The sequence below is a fragment of the Mus pahari genome, chromosome 22 (assembly GCF_900095145.1).
Source record: "Mus pahari chromosome 22, PAHARI_EIJ_v1.1, whole genome shotgun sequence".
Lineage (NCBI taxonomy): Eukaryota > Metazoa > Chordata > Mammalia > Rodentia > Muridae > Mus > Mus pahari.
In genome coordinates this window covers 45997173-46009450 of record NC_034611.1, presented here as the reverse complement: position 1 = coordinate 46009450, position 12278 = coordinate 45997173, and the positions used below count along the sequence as shown (strand labels likewise).

At 44.9% G+C, this 12278-nt stretch overlaps 1 protein-coding gene across 1 annotated transcript in view; it reads right to left on the bottom strand.

Annotated features, from left to right (window-relative positions):
• The window catches only part of Aco1 (aconitase 1), a 51356-nt gene that overhangs the window by 27823 nt on the left and 11255 nt on the right, over window positions 1–12278 (bottom strand). The window contains exons 2-4 of the mRNA XM_021221906.2: window positions 3794–3920; window positions 2878–3046; window positions 246–383 (exon numbers count right to left, since the gene is read on the bottom strand). Of these exons, the coding sequence (XP_021077565.1) occupies window positions 246–383; window positions 2878–3046; window positions 3794–3890 (404 nt within the window). The 5' untranslated portion in view covers window positions 3891–3920. The remainder of the gene's footprint in view (window positions 1–245; window positions 384–2877; window positions 3047–3793; window positions 3921–12278) is intronic.

Sequence of the window (12278 nt, the reverse complement as noted above, 5' to 3'; positions counted from 1 at the left end):
AAAAAAAAAAAAAAAAAAAGAACCCTTCTTATGTTTACTTATTTGTATATATATGGGTTTGTGTGGACATGCATGTCGGTTCTCTTCTTCCATGTGGGTCTCAGGGCCTCTGGCTTGGCAACAAGTACCCCAACTTGCTAAGCCATCACCAGCCCAACACGTACACAAAATTTTAAAAGATATATATTCTAGTATTTTGAACAAAGCAGAAACCCAAGACATTCCTCCTAAGTTTCCTTCCTTACCTTCTGTTGAAATCAACCTGGATGGAATGATCGATTACAAGGTCAGCGGGGCAGACAGGGTTTATTTTCTCCGGATTCCCTCCCAACTTCTTCACGGCGTCTCGCATTGCTGCAAAATCCACCACGGCAGGCACACCCCTAAGGAAGGAAAGAAGCAAGCATGAAGCGGCCATAAAGGTGTGCGACTGCATTCTGCCTGCAGGCTTGCCAGTGCTAATAACTGACAAGGGACCATCCCCTCAGAGGAGCTAACAATAGGTGACTTAGACAAGTGAAGTTCTGAGCATGTATTTCCTCGGGCAGAAATCACATAGCTGGCAAGTGGTAGGAGTGAGCAGAAACTCCTTGTAGAACTCCACCATATATTAACTTAAACACAAGGAACCATGGAAATCTGGTATATTTACCCTCAAGAACTCTACTAGAGTGACTGCTTCCCAGAGACCCCCTTCAACTTTAGAGCAAACTCAAAGGAGTAGAGATATCCTTGGAATAAGACTTACAAAGAAGTGAAAGTCTCTACAGTGACAACTTCAAAGCACCAGAGAAATAATCCGAGGACCCTAAAAGATGGTCAGACTTCCACACTCGTGGACTGGAAGAATCAGTGTGGTGAAAGTAGCTATATTACCAAATCACCTGCAGGTTCAACGTAATCCTCATCAAGATCCCAATGCTATTCTTCACAGATACAGAAAAATACAACATGAAAATCCACTTGGACACAAAAACACACCCCAGGCTGCCAAAACAACCCAGGGTGTCTTGGCTTCTTTTCTCATTGCTGTGATAAATTATGACAAATGCTACTTATTAAGGGAGAAAGGGATCACTGAACTGTAACCCACGGCTCTTGGTACAGTCCTTCATGGGGGACGTCAAGGCAGGAGCTTGAGGCAGTTGACCAAGAAGAGAGCTAAGAATGCATGTTCAGTCCTCACACAGCACTCCACTGATACAGTCCGGGATCCCTCACCTAGGGAACGGTCCTATGCACCACTAAGACAGGTCTTCCCACATCAATGAATGAGATCAAGGTAATCTGTCACAGACATCCTCAGAGACCTTTCTCCCAGGGGACTCTGTCAAGCTGACAACACTAACCACCACACTAAGCAAGAAGAATAACACTGGAGAGTTCCTCATACTTGATTTAGAGGCTTGTGCATACTAAAGGAAATAGTTTATCAAGCGAAGGGGCAGCCAACACAATGGGGGGTGATCTTTGCTATTGATACAGCGGACTGAGAATTAACATCCATAATATGTAAAGATCTCAAAAACTAAACCAGCAAACAAGCCAATCAATAAAACGACTAATGAAATGAAAAGGCAGTTCCTAAAAGATAAAATACAAATGGCCAATATACACCTAAAAAATGTTTAGTTCCTCACTAGCCACCAAAGAAAAGTGATTTAATTACAGTGGGATTCCATTTTACTCTAGTCAAAATGCAAGTCCTTAAGAAAATCACCAACATGGGCTGGAGAGATGGCTCAGTGGGTAAGAGCACCTGACTGCTCTTCCGAAGGTCCGGAGTTCAAATCCCAGCAACCACATGGTAGCTCATGACCATCTGTAACAAGATCTGACGCCCTCTTCTGGAGTGTCTGAAGACAGCTACAGTGTACTTACATATAATAAATAAATAAATCTTAAAAAAAAAAAAATCACCAACACATATTAGGGACATGGACCAAAGGGAACAGCATACACTGTGGATGGGAATATACATTAGCCCATCCACAAAGGCAGCCAGTACAGGGATTCCTTAAGAAGAAAAAAACCTAAACGGCTTTTAGATATTCCAAATAACCTGGCCATGCCACTTCTGGGTATTTATTTACCCAAGTCTCCAAGTCAACACGTCACAGGACACTGAACACTGGTGTTCACTGTAGCCCTGTAGCAGCAGCTAAGTTAAGCAACCAACTAGGAAAGAGCAGTGGATAAAAACAGTATTACGGTGCACACGGTACATATGATGTCAGCCCCAAAGGATAAAATTTAACCCTGAAAACTAAACCATGTGCAGCTCATGGAGGCAATCTTATAGAGTGAACTACGCCAGGCAGGAAGACGAATGTATGCTTCCCTCATTTGTGGCTCCTAAGTTTTAGGCAGATGTCTTATACTGTCTACATGTGTATCGCATGAAAGTAGATGTGAAGCTGTGTAAGAGAGCAATAGGGCCTGGGGTGGGGGGAAGGGAGGAGAAAAGGGACAGCACAGATTTGAGGAGCAGCAGGCTGCAGGCCTAGCACAAGCCAGGCCTCACGAGGTACCTCGTCTCTCCCTGAGGTCGCTTGGCACAACTGTGTGTAGGCACAGCCGCCCGCACAAGAGACTCCACACAGCCCTCCTGCGTGCTGCCTTCTACCCTTCCCAGTGTGATCAGGTCTGAGGATGGCACCCCTGTCACTGGTGAGGCGGGGTGACTACTAGAGACACAGCAGGCTTCTCTTGTTCCAGGAGCCCCTGGCTTTCCTTTTATCTCCTGGTTTCTCAGAGACAAAGCATTTTTGTTACAGTAAAAACTCTCTCCGGAGGCTGCCAAGGAAGGGGGGGGGAGAGAGAGAGAGAGAGAGAGAGAGAGAGAGAGAGAGAGAGAGAGAGAGGTGGCAGGCTCACGTAAAGTCTTGCAGTATGACTCGGGCTGGCTTAAACGGCACTTCTATGTTCTTATGCTGCATGACATTCCAGTTCAGGATATTCTCAATGTCATTTTTCTTCACCAGGAACTCATCACAGTTCCGAACGGCTGCCTCCAGGAGAACTCTGATAGAAAATGGTAAGCGTCCTGGGGATTACGGTAGAAAGCATTAATAACCTCAAAGCTCGGGGCACCTTCGGCTCCCACCTCTCACGAAAGCCAAGCCTCAGATAAACCTGATGCATGACACTGGATTATTCTTCTAACAGGGAAAGAGGGCCAAGTGATTGGCAAGTTTAAAAATGTAAAAATGTAGGTGAAAACTATGTACAATGAACAGACTGAAGAAACATTCAGTAGCTGAAAATACTCAAAAACTAGACTAAAAAAATTAGTTTATTTATTTATGCTAAATGGTTGTTTATTTTGGATTCAGTAACAGAAAGAAAAGTTCCTATTAAAGTCATCACAGCTCACGATCAGTCTAGACTCTCACTGTATGATATGTAGCAAGCAATATCTGTTTTTATAGGTACACAGAATAATATTTCTTAGGAAACTAATGCTCAAGAAATGAGGAAATGGCCTATTTATAATTAAATGCTTTAAACATAACATAACATGGCCACTTCAAATAACAATAATTTATTCTAAAAACAATTTTATTTACAAAATAAAAATTCTATCTTGAAATATATGAAAATTACTACGACAAACTAGTCAAGACAGTAAGATGCCTATTTGGAGACGCATGTGCGTATCTGTATATTTAACCCACATTCGCCCACTGTCTCCTGTGATCTCTCCCAACTCTCTCCTAAAGGCTACATAACTGCATGATCAGGCATGAAACCAGCTGCTAACAGCAGTTACACCACAGAGCCATGCACTCACCATATCTCGAGTCCTCCAATTTATTCAAGTTGAAGAACCTCTTTCCTGGTTGGGCAGGGTCCAAGGGCTCAGCAAGGTGTGCAAATGGGTTCTTCATGATTATTGACGGTCACGTGTCTCTGAAAAACTAAATAATGGGGAGGGGGTTACAGGAAGAATGAATATGATCAGAATATATTTTATTCACGTATGAAATTCTCAAAGAATTAATAAAAGTTAAAATAGAAGATAACTTGGTTTTGGAAGATGGACCCTTTGTAGAAATGAGGGTATACATTTACATACATAAATCCTTTATCAACTTTTCAAAATAGGAAGGGGGTTAGGACTTGAATCAACACAAGAATGATAGTCTCAACAATGTGTGTCTTGTAAAGCTACCATGTCTGCGAGCCAGCCTTAGCCTCTCGCAACAGCAGCCCAGGCACCTTCCCTCTTATTTCAAACCCTTCCAACACTCGTCCACAAATTTCATGTAGAAAAAGTAGAAATAAAAGATGCGTCTCTCAGACATTGGTAGCTATGTGAACAGACCTTGAGGCTGGACTCATCTTTTAGCAGAAACCAGGAGGCCATGCGGGTGAGCTTATACATCGTGGGATCCTTTTGTCTCTGCTTCAGTAGAGCCACAACTGGTAAAGCTGCATTGGAAGCAGGGACCCAACAGCCTGTTTTCTGATACTGTTCTATGTGTTTCTATTTTTTAAAATTTCTACGGCATTTTCAGTACACTTGAATATGACAGCTAGAAGTCTTTGATTCGCCTTGGCATCTCTTAGTAACAGTGTGCTGACATCCGAGAACCTGCCCTCTCGTGCTGTTTCCTTTGGGCTACAGGTCAGGCTCCAACTCCCCACATATGTGTACAGGGGACAGCTACCTTAGTTCAGGAGGACAGCATTCCTAGGTCCACCATACATATAAAATTACAACTGAGAGCAAAACACACTAAGGTGGGACTCACCCTTCCATGAATCTATTCTTCAGTATTTTTGTTTACTTTTATGTGTACGAATGTCTGCCTGCATGTATAAACATATGTGTGCCATGTGTGTCTGCTGCCAGAGTGGATGTCTGATACCCTGAAACTGGAGTTAAGGCCAGCTGTGAGCTGCCATGTAGGTGCTAGGAACCAAATCGAGGTCCTCAGCTAGAAGAGCAAGTACTCTTAACCTCTAAGCCATCTCTCCAAGCCCTCCCTAATATTTTTAATTTAAGTATAACAACAGTTAGTATTTTCCCTGCTTCATCTCAAGGTTTATATGAGTAAATATTATTTAGATACTTGATACATTTATAGAGCAACCAATATGGCAGGATGACATTATTGCACAGGATAGAATTGTCTGTGAGGATTCAAAGTGTGGGTGTCCACGATTCTTCACTACAGTGGTATAAATCTTCACTAAGGACACAAGAGTCCCTCTTGGGACTGGTTGCCTCAGCAGGAAGGCCTGAGTTTTGTTTTTTTTTAAAAAAAAAAAATACTTACAAAATTTAAGAGAAGTGGCTATCTGTGCATCAATCCAAAGTGCAGTACAGAACTATGTGCCGACCCAAACATCTTACATCTAAGTAAGTGCCGAGTGCCACCCTGCCATAATAATGTGAAAACAGAAACACTTCTGGTCTGAAGCATTTTATGAATGAGTACTCAGTCTGGACTAGGTAGTCATTTTATGAATGAGTACCCAGCCTGGACTAGGTAGTCATTTTATGACTGAGTACCCAGCCTGGACTAGGTAGTCTGGGGAGAAGCAGTTAAGAGTTACCAGTACAACCAGACGCCTTGTCTTATATTGGGTTTCTGTTGTTGTGACAAAACACTGACCAAAATCAATGTTTGCGGGGGAGGGGTATGTTTCATCTTCCAACTCTGGGGTCACAGTCCATCATCGATGGAGGTCAGGGGCGGAGCCTGAAGGAAGGGTTGATGCAGAGGACACAGAGAGCACTGCTTACTGGTTTGTTCCCCATGGATAGCTCAGCTTGCTCTCTATACACCCCAGGACCGCCTGCCCAGGACGGCATCACCCACAGGGGCCTGGGCCTTCCACATCAATTACTAATCAAGAAAATGTCCAGAGATGTGCCTACAGGCCAATCTGGTCAAGGCATTTTCTTAATTGACAATCTCTTCCCAGATGTGGTAGTCTGAATGAGAATGTCCCCCAGAGGCTTAGCTGCTTAAACACTTGGTCCCCAGTAGGGGGCACTGTTCAGGGTGTTTTAGGAGGTGTAGCCTTGCGGGAGAAAGCACGGCACTCGGGGAAAGCTTTGAGATTTAAAAAGCCACAGGCCATTCCCAGTCCCTCCCCCTCCCCCACCCCCATCTGCTTGTGGCTCAAGATATAAGCTCTCGGTTTCTAGGTTTCTAGCTGCCATGTAGGTGATGTCTGTGATGTCATCATGGGCTCTGATCCCTCTGGAGCCCAAAGCCCAGATAAACTCTTTTTTAGTAAGGTGCTCTGGTCATGGAACTTTTCCATAGCAACAGGAAAGTAACTAGAGCAATACACTAGATAACTCCAGTGCATCTCAAGTGGACCAAAGAAAGCTCGTCATCACATGGAGAGGAGGCTGCACGGGGCAGTGACTTAAGTGTTTGTGGTCTGTTTGTCTTTGACAGGGTCTGCATGTGTAACTCACGCTACTTGGAACTTGCTATGCGGTAAGACTGGCCTTGAACTCACGGATATACCTGTCTCTACCCCCTAAGAGCTGGGGTTAAAGGAGACATGCCCCACCGTGCCCCAGCCTTATGGTTGTCTTTTTGAAGTGGGGTATATGTAAGATGAAGTGTCACACAAATGCAAGAGACTTGCTAGTGTGCCTTAGTAAGTCTAAAAAAAAACCATCAAAACTCTCTAATAAGAAACATCAAAACTCGTCTACTTAAGTAGTTTGGAAATCTTTGGGCTCGTGAAACTGAGATTCATCAATTTGAAGAAGGCATCCGTTTACAAACGCCACATTACTACATCCTTTGGATTTGCCATCCACGCCTTAGGCCTCACGTTCAAATTTTTCACCCCACATGATAGCAACTTCAATGATAAACCTGTTGTTTTTCTTGCCTAGAAAAAACAAAACAAAACAGAATTGACTGAAGAACCTCTCCAGGGCTTCAGTCAGAGGAAGTGTGGAAAACACTCAAAGGTCTGAGCACATCTGTCACGCACTTCTTCAGATACTCTTTTAAGTTCTGAATCATTTTTATCTCCATATCATGTCCTAAAGGTGCTAGGTCTGGAGCCAGCCAAAGCTGTACAATGAAATCAACTGCTCACCTGTACCCATATCTACTGCCGTTCAGTGAGGGCCAGTTAGCTGACTTCCTTAGCACAGCTCTCGGATGTCCTGGGTGCAACATTAGTCCTCATGGGAATCCTGCTTCTCCCACCAGGCTGCAGAGCCAGGCCGTAGCTTAGGGTGGATGCAGTGCCCAACATGGCCCCCGCAGAAACTGGCTCGAATGAAGACTTCTTACTGCCTAACTGTCCCTTAGGAAGTTGGTAACTCTAACAGTACCATGGTCACCAAGCAAACTCCACTTGTAGACGTTAGAGGAGAAAGGAAGCACATCCTACTAAGCTGAAGCCAGCACCAACCTGAGTACCCTGAGCTGCTCAAACGGTCTGTATGGGAGCCTGTAACTGCACGAAGGCGTGGCTAGGAACAATTTAATGCAACGACTAAAGATCTACTGGAAGTCAAATGGGTAACGGTCCCGAGATGGTTCTGGCAGTGCTCACCCACGCTGCGCTGAGCGCCTTCTCTGCATCCCTGCCTCTGAGCACACATGTGCACACAGGACTGCATGTCCACACAGCACACAACCCCGACCAATGTTGCCCGGCACCACAGCTCAGATTCAAGACTATATTGTATATTATGATCTACAGTCAAAGTTTTCTGTTCTCATAGAGTAATTTAGTTATGGAAAACAAAAACTTTTAACGTTTCTTACTATCATTCTGGTAAGTACCAAATTAGTGTTTGAGTTGTAATGTATTAAAATGGTTTTTAAAAAGTGCAAATTTGACTGTTATCTTGAGTTTCATTTAAAAAAAATAAATCAAATTTGGATTAGGATTTCAACATAGTTTCTTTTAAGAGTGACTTTTTTTTTTTAATGTATGTAAGCATGCTGTTGCAGATCAGAACCCATTACAGGTGGTTGCGAGCCACCTTGTGGTTGCTGAGAATTGAACTCAGGACCTCTGGAAGAAAGAGTCAATGCTCTTAACTGCTGAGCCATCTCTCCTGCCCCTCAACAGAGTTTCAGTTTCTGAAATGTCCCTAAGCACGCAGTTGCCATTTTGTATTCTATATTTATTTGAAGCAGCATTCTCAGCATTGATGGTTATAAAATCAGGATACCGATCAGCTCCAACCCCTACAGCATCAAATATTCAGCCAAGATTTAATTCTTCGTATGAAACCAAACAAGCACATTCATTCCATTAGTGTGTAAACTTGCTTTTTCCTTAACAGATACTAAAACTGTGTGAGTGTGTATAGTAATTAACACATATATCAAAGATTTATTTTAAAATACATTTCTTAATATTTCAGTAAATACTTGGAGTCTATGCCTTTTTCTACACCTATACCCAAGGTCGTGTAAAAATCCCACAAGCAGAGAGGGATCAGGAGGGAGAGATGTGTAAGGCAGCCCTGTGCTGTCTTCTGCAGTCCTGGTAGGAGCTCTGCCAGGGCAGCACATCAGCACTCCTACTGCACATCTGTAGGAACAGCAGCTCCGAGGGATGCTACAATGTACTTAACCTAGGAAGAGACAGAGAGGCATGAACTCTGGCTGTTCCCACTGCCCAACTCCTGCTGTGGAAGTAATGCTGGGCCAACCAGGCTACCCACCTGCCCCTAGCTGAAGATAGCTGCCAGAAATCTCCCCGGACCAGCTCAGCATTGAATGGCGGGATGGTTCTTTCCTCCAGCACCTCTTCTGAGTGGTGCCTTATCCATGTCCTGCCCATCTTTACTGAGCCACAGGTCAAAAACAATAGGAGCTGTGTTATAGCAACTAAAAACTGGTTTTGCTTGGAAGTTGAGAAATAATCTAGAGGACTCAAGAATCTAGGGGCACTGCAAGGCTCCACCCACATTACCACTCTTGGTGCAAACCTCCATACAGAAGGTCCCTGTGGCTTGGTAATTCCACGAGAAATCCCCAAATGGCCATATTTCAATGTGGAAGTGAGGGAAACGACCTTTGACTTGGGAATAGGTCCAGATCTAGCACAGCTCCTGGGCATGGCCAATGCCTTCACAGTCAGCTTCTTTCCCTGGTCAAACTCTAACCCATTCCTAACCCTCAAGTACTGCCATAGTCCCCCAAATCCCGATCTACCGCCAAGGTCTGCAGCTCTGTCCAGGAAGCCCACCGACTGGCTAGGGGGCCCTACCTCCTTCTGAGTAAACACAGGCTCCAGCTTTCCTCTCCATCTGAGCTTTCTCCCCTGCGGCTTTGCTCTGGCCTCTTTCCTCTGTTTTATCTATCTGCTCTGCATATGGGAACACTGTAAGACAGGAATGGGCCCAGAGAGTGAACTGTGGATTTGGGGCATTGGCCAGCACATTACTCTGGTTTCGTCTGTGGGTACGTGGGAAGCGTCAGCATCCACAGCAGGATGCTTTAGGCCTGCTGCCTTTTCTGTTTCATGGAATGCAGTGATAGTAGAGGCAGGAGGAAAGGCTAACAAGTAGGAAAGGAGAAGGCAATGCTATCCTAAAGAGCGAAGCTAAGGCAATCAGTCAGAGCCCGCACTCTTCGGAGGTTTAGCTGAATACTCGGGGCTCAGGGACACTCACCTCTGGCCACTCAGAGAGGGAAAGCATAACAGTTCTTACTCAGGAGGGTTTAATAAAGGGAAATCCTTCCCTCTACCTACCTCCTGGAAGTAAAGTTAGTTATTTGGTAGGACACTGAAGGGCTCAAAGCTAACCTACGTGAACCGCACACCAGAATTCTCACAGGACACTCTGCACAGGAGAGTGCGGGCTACAAACACCGAGTTTTTAGAGGAAATCACAAAATAAACAAACAAAAGCCCAAGTATCAGGCACAAATATCCTAATCTGAGATAGATACATAGGCGGAGCCATGCAGATAAGGAGTTCTGAGTTCTCCCTGGTCTTGCTGGTAACTGCCCTGGGCCCAGCCTCAGTGTGGGGTGCCTGTGGGGGATCTGGAGCCCTCACTTGTGCATATTCGGCACCACAGAAACTTTCAGCACACCTAGGCCCCACCCTGACCTCGGCTGTTTGCAAGTATCACCAAACAATGCTGCACCTCTGTACACGGAGCTTCAGAGGCCCCTAATCCACTTAAGAAACTGCCCTTGGCTGTCAGTTCCTAGAAGCGGGACAGCTAGGTGAAAGGATTTTACATTCCTGCTTTCCCCCCAAGCACCCTGGAAAGTTCTATCGATGTTCCTTCTTGCCAGCCATGAACAGAGGTGCACAGACCAGGCAAGAGGATTCGTTCTTACATTTTGCCAAGTTTTGAGAGATAAAAAGCAATCTTTATATTTCCTTAATAGCTAATAAAGTTAAATATTTCTGATTTGTCAGTTAGATATGTGAATTTCTCCATTTGTAAACTGCTTATCTGCCAGTAAGGTCAAACTGGGTGACAGACTGAGATGGCCTCTGGTGACCAAATGTTCTCATCTCCAAGGAATGTAAGCAAGATATTAATATTGATAAGAGTTGGTGCTGTGACCCCAGAGGGACTTGGACGGCCCTCGCTCTGTGCCTGGATTTGAGACTCACACTCTGGATTCCCCCTTACATAAACAAAGCTCTAAAGTATGTTGCTTGCACAATCGAGGGCCTCACTGCCTACAACCCTACAACGGCAAGCAAAGAGGCTCGTTGGTTTAACTGTGAGCAATAGTTCCATCTAGGCCAAGGTGCTTTGCTATGCGCGGCCCTAGACGAAACCTCCGTACCCAAGCAGCAATTACAAGAGTACTGTAAGAGGAGGACTGAGTACTGCGTATGAATGGATGCCAAACCACCACCCTTGCTTGAAAGGTATGTTGAGCCATATTCTCAGTAGCATCAGGACCAAAGGGTGCACGCCAGTTTTGCCCACCGAAGACATACTTGTTTAGAGCAAAGTGCCAATGATCAGGTTAGCAAAACAAACAGACAGACAGACAGACAAACAAACCAGGCTGCATCCTCCCCATTGGACTCCAGCCTACAGTTTTACTAGGCCTATGTTACCCCTCACTATCAGAGTTGAATCCGGTCAAGCTGCCTTATGTTGAGGCACTACAGTGCCTCAGTCCACACTACCTACCCTTGCACCCTTGATCCTGAATAACAGAACCCCATTGGTAGTGGGGTGAGTGGGGGGGGTTTGGGGCTGTTAGTTTTTGTTTGGGGGCAGTACATCAGTTTCTTGGGAACTGCATGCTCTGTACACGCCTGACAGGGTAGGAATCACAGTGAGCACACCCTTAGGGCTGCTCACTTGGGACACGCAGAGGTAACAAGAGCAGATTACAGATGAATAGTCTAGGTGCCAGCAGGGAGAGGTTCCCTCCGCGTTTCTTGCCGTGCGGCCTCCTTTCCCCATGGCCCGTTCTGAACGTATACAGCCTGAACATTCACAGCTCTCAACTCTAAAGTCAGTCGTCACGTTTAGGGTTTACTTCAGTTCACTGGAAAGACAGCTCTGCTCTGCTCCAGTTTTTTCTTTCTGTTTAAAGAGAAATTAATTAGTCCTATTCCCCAACTGACTGGTGTGTAAACATTATGCTACTTATAAACAACTTACTTTGTTAAAAAAAAAAAAAAAGCAAGGATGTCTATATAAGCATAAATACTGAGGTCAGATGTCTCCAGGAAGGCAGAATCACCAAGGCTTGTCCCCAGCACTAGGAAGGCTGTATTGTCTGCGTGCTGTGGGTGATGTGGGAGATGGATTTTCTCAGAAACAGGGCAATAACTCTGATCCTTCCAGATATTTGTAAAAGCTATTTCAACCTAATGAAAATCTCTTAACTTATAACTAGAAGCTAAGATCGTGTGTGCAGCACTTGTAACCAAATGACTCACTGGAGAAGCCAGTACAATGATCTACTTTGGGAGAGACTAGAAGAGCACAGTGGCACAGACAAGGCGTTGACAAGAGCAATGACTCTGTGGCAGTCAGCCGGGGGTGGGGGGTGGCGGTGGGGTGGGGGGGTTGGGGGGCAGGACAGACGGCCCAGGGATTAGGTAGGAGGGCTGACTGGTCTTCCAGAGGACCCGACTTTGATTCCTAGCACCCATGTCTCAAAACCACATCCAACTCCAGCTCCAGATAATCTGATGCCTGCTTCTGGCCTCTGAATTCACACACACACACATACACACTGAAAGAAAGAAAGAAAGAAAGAAAGAAAGAAAGAAAGAAAGAAAGAAAGAAAGAAAGAAAGAAAGAAAGAAAGAAAGAAAGAAAGAAAGA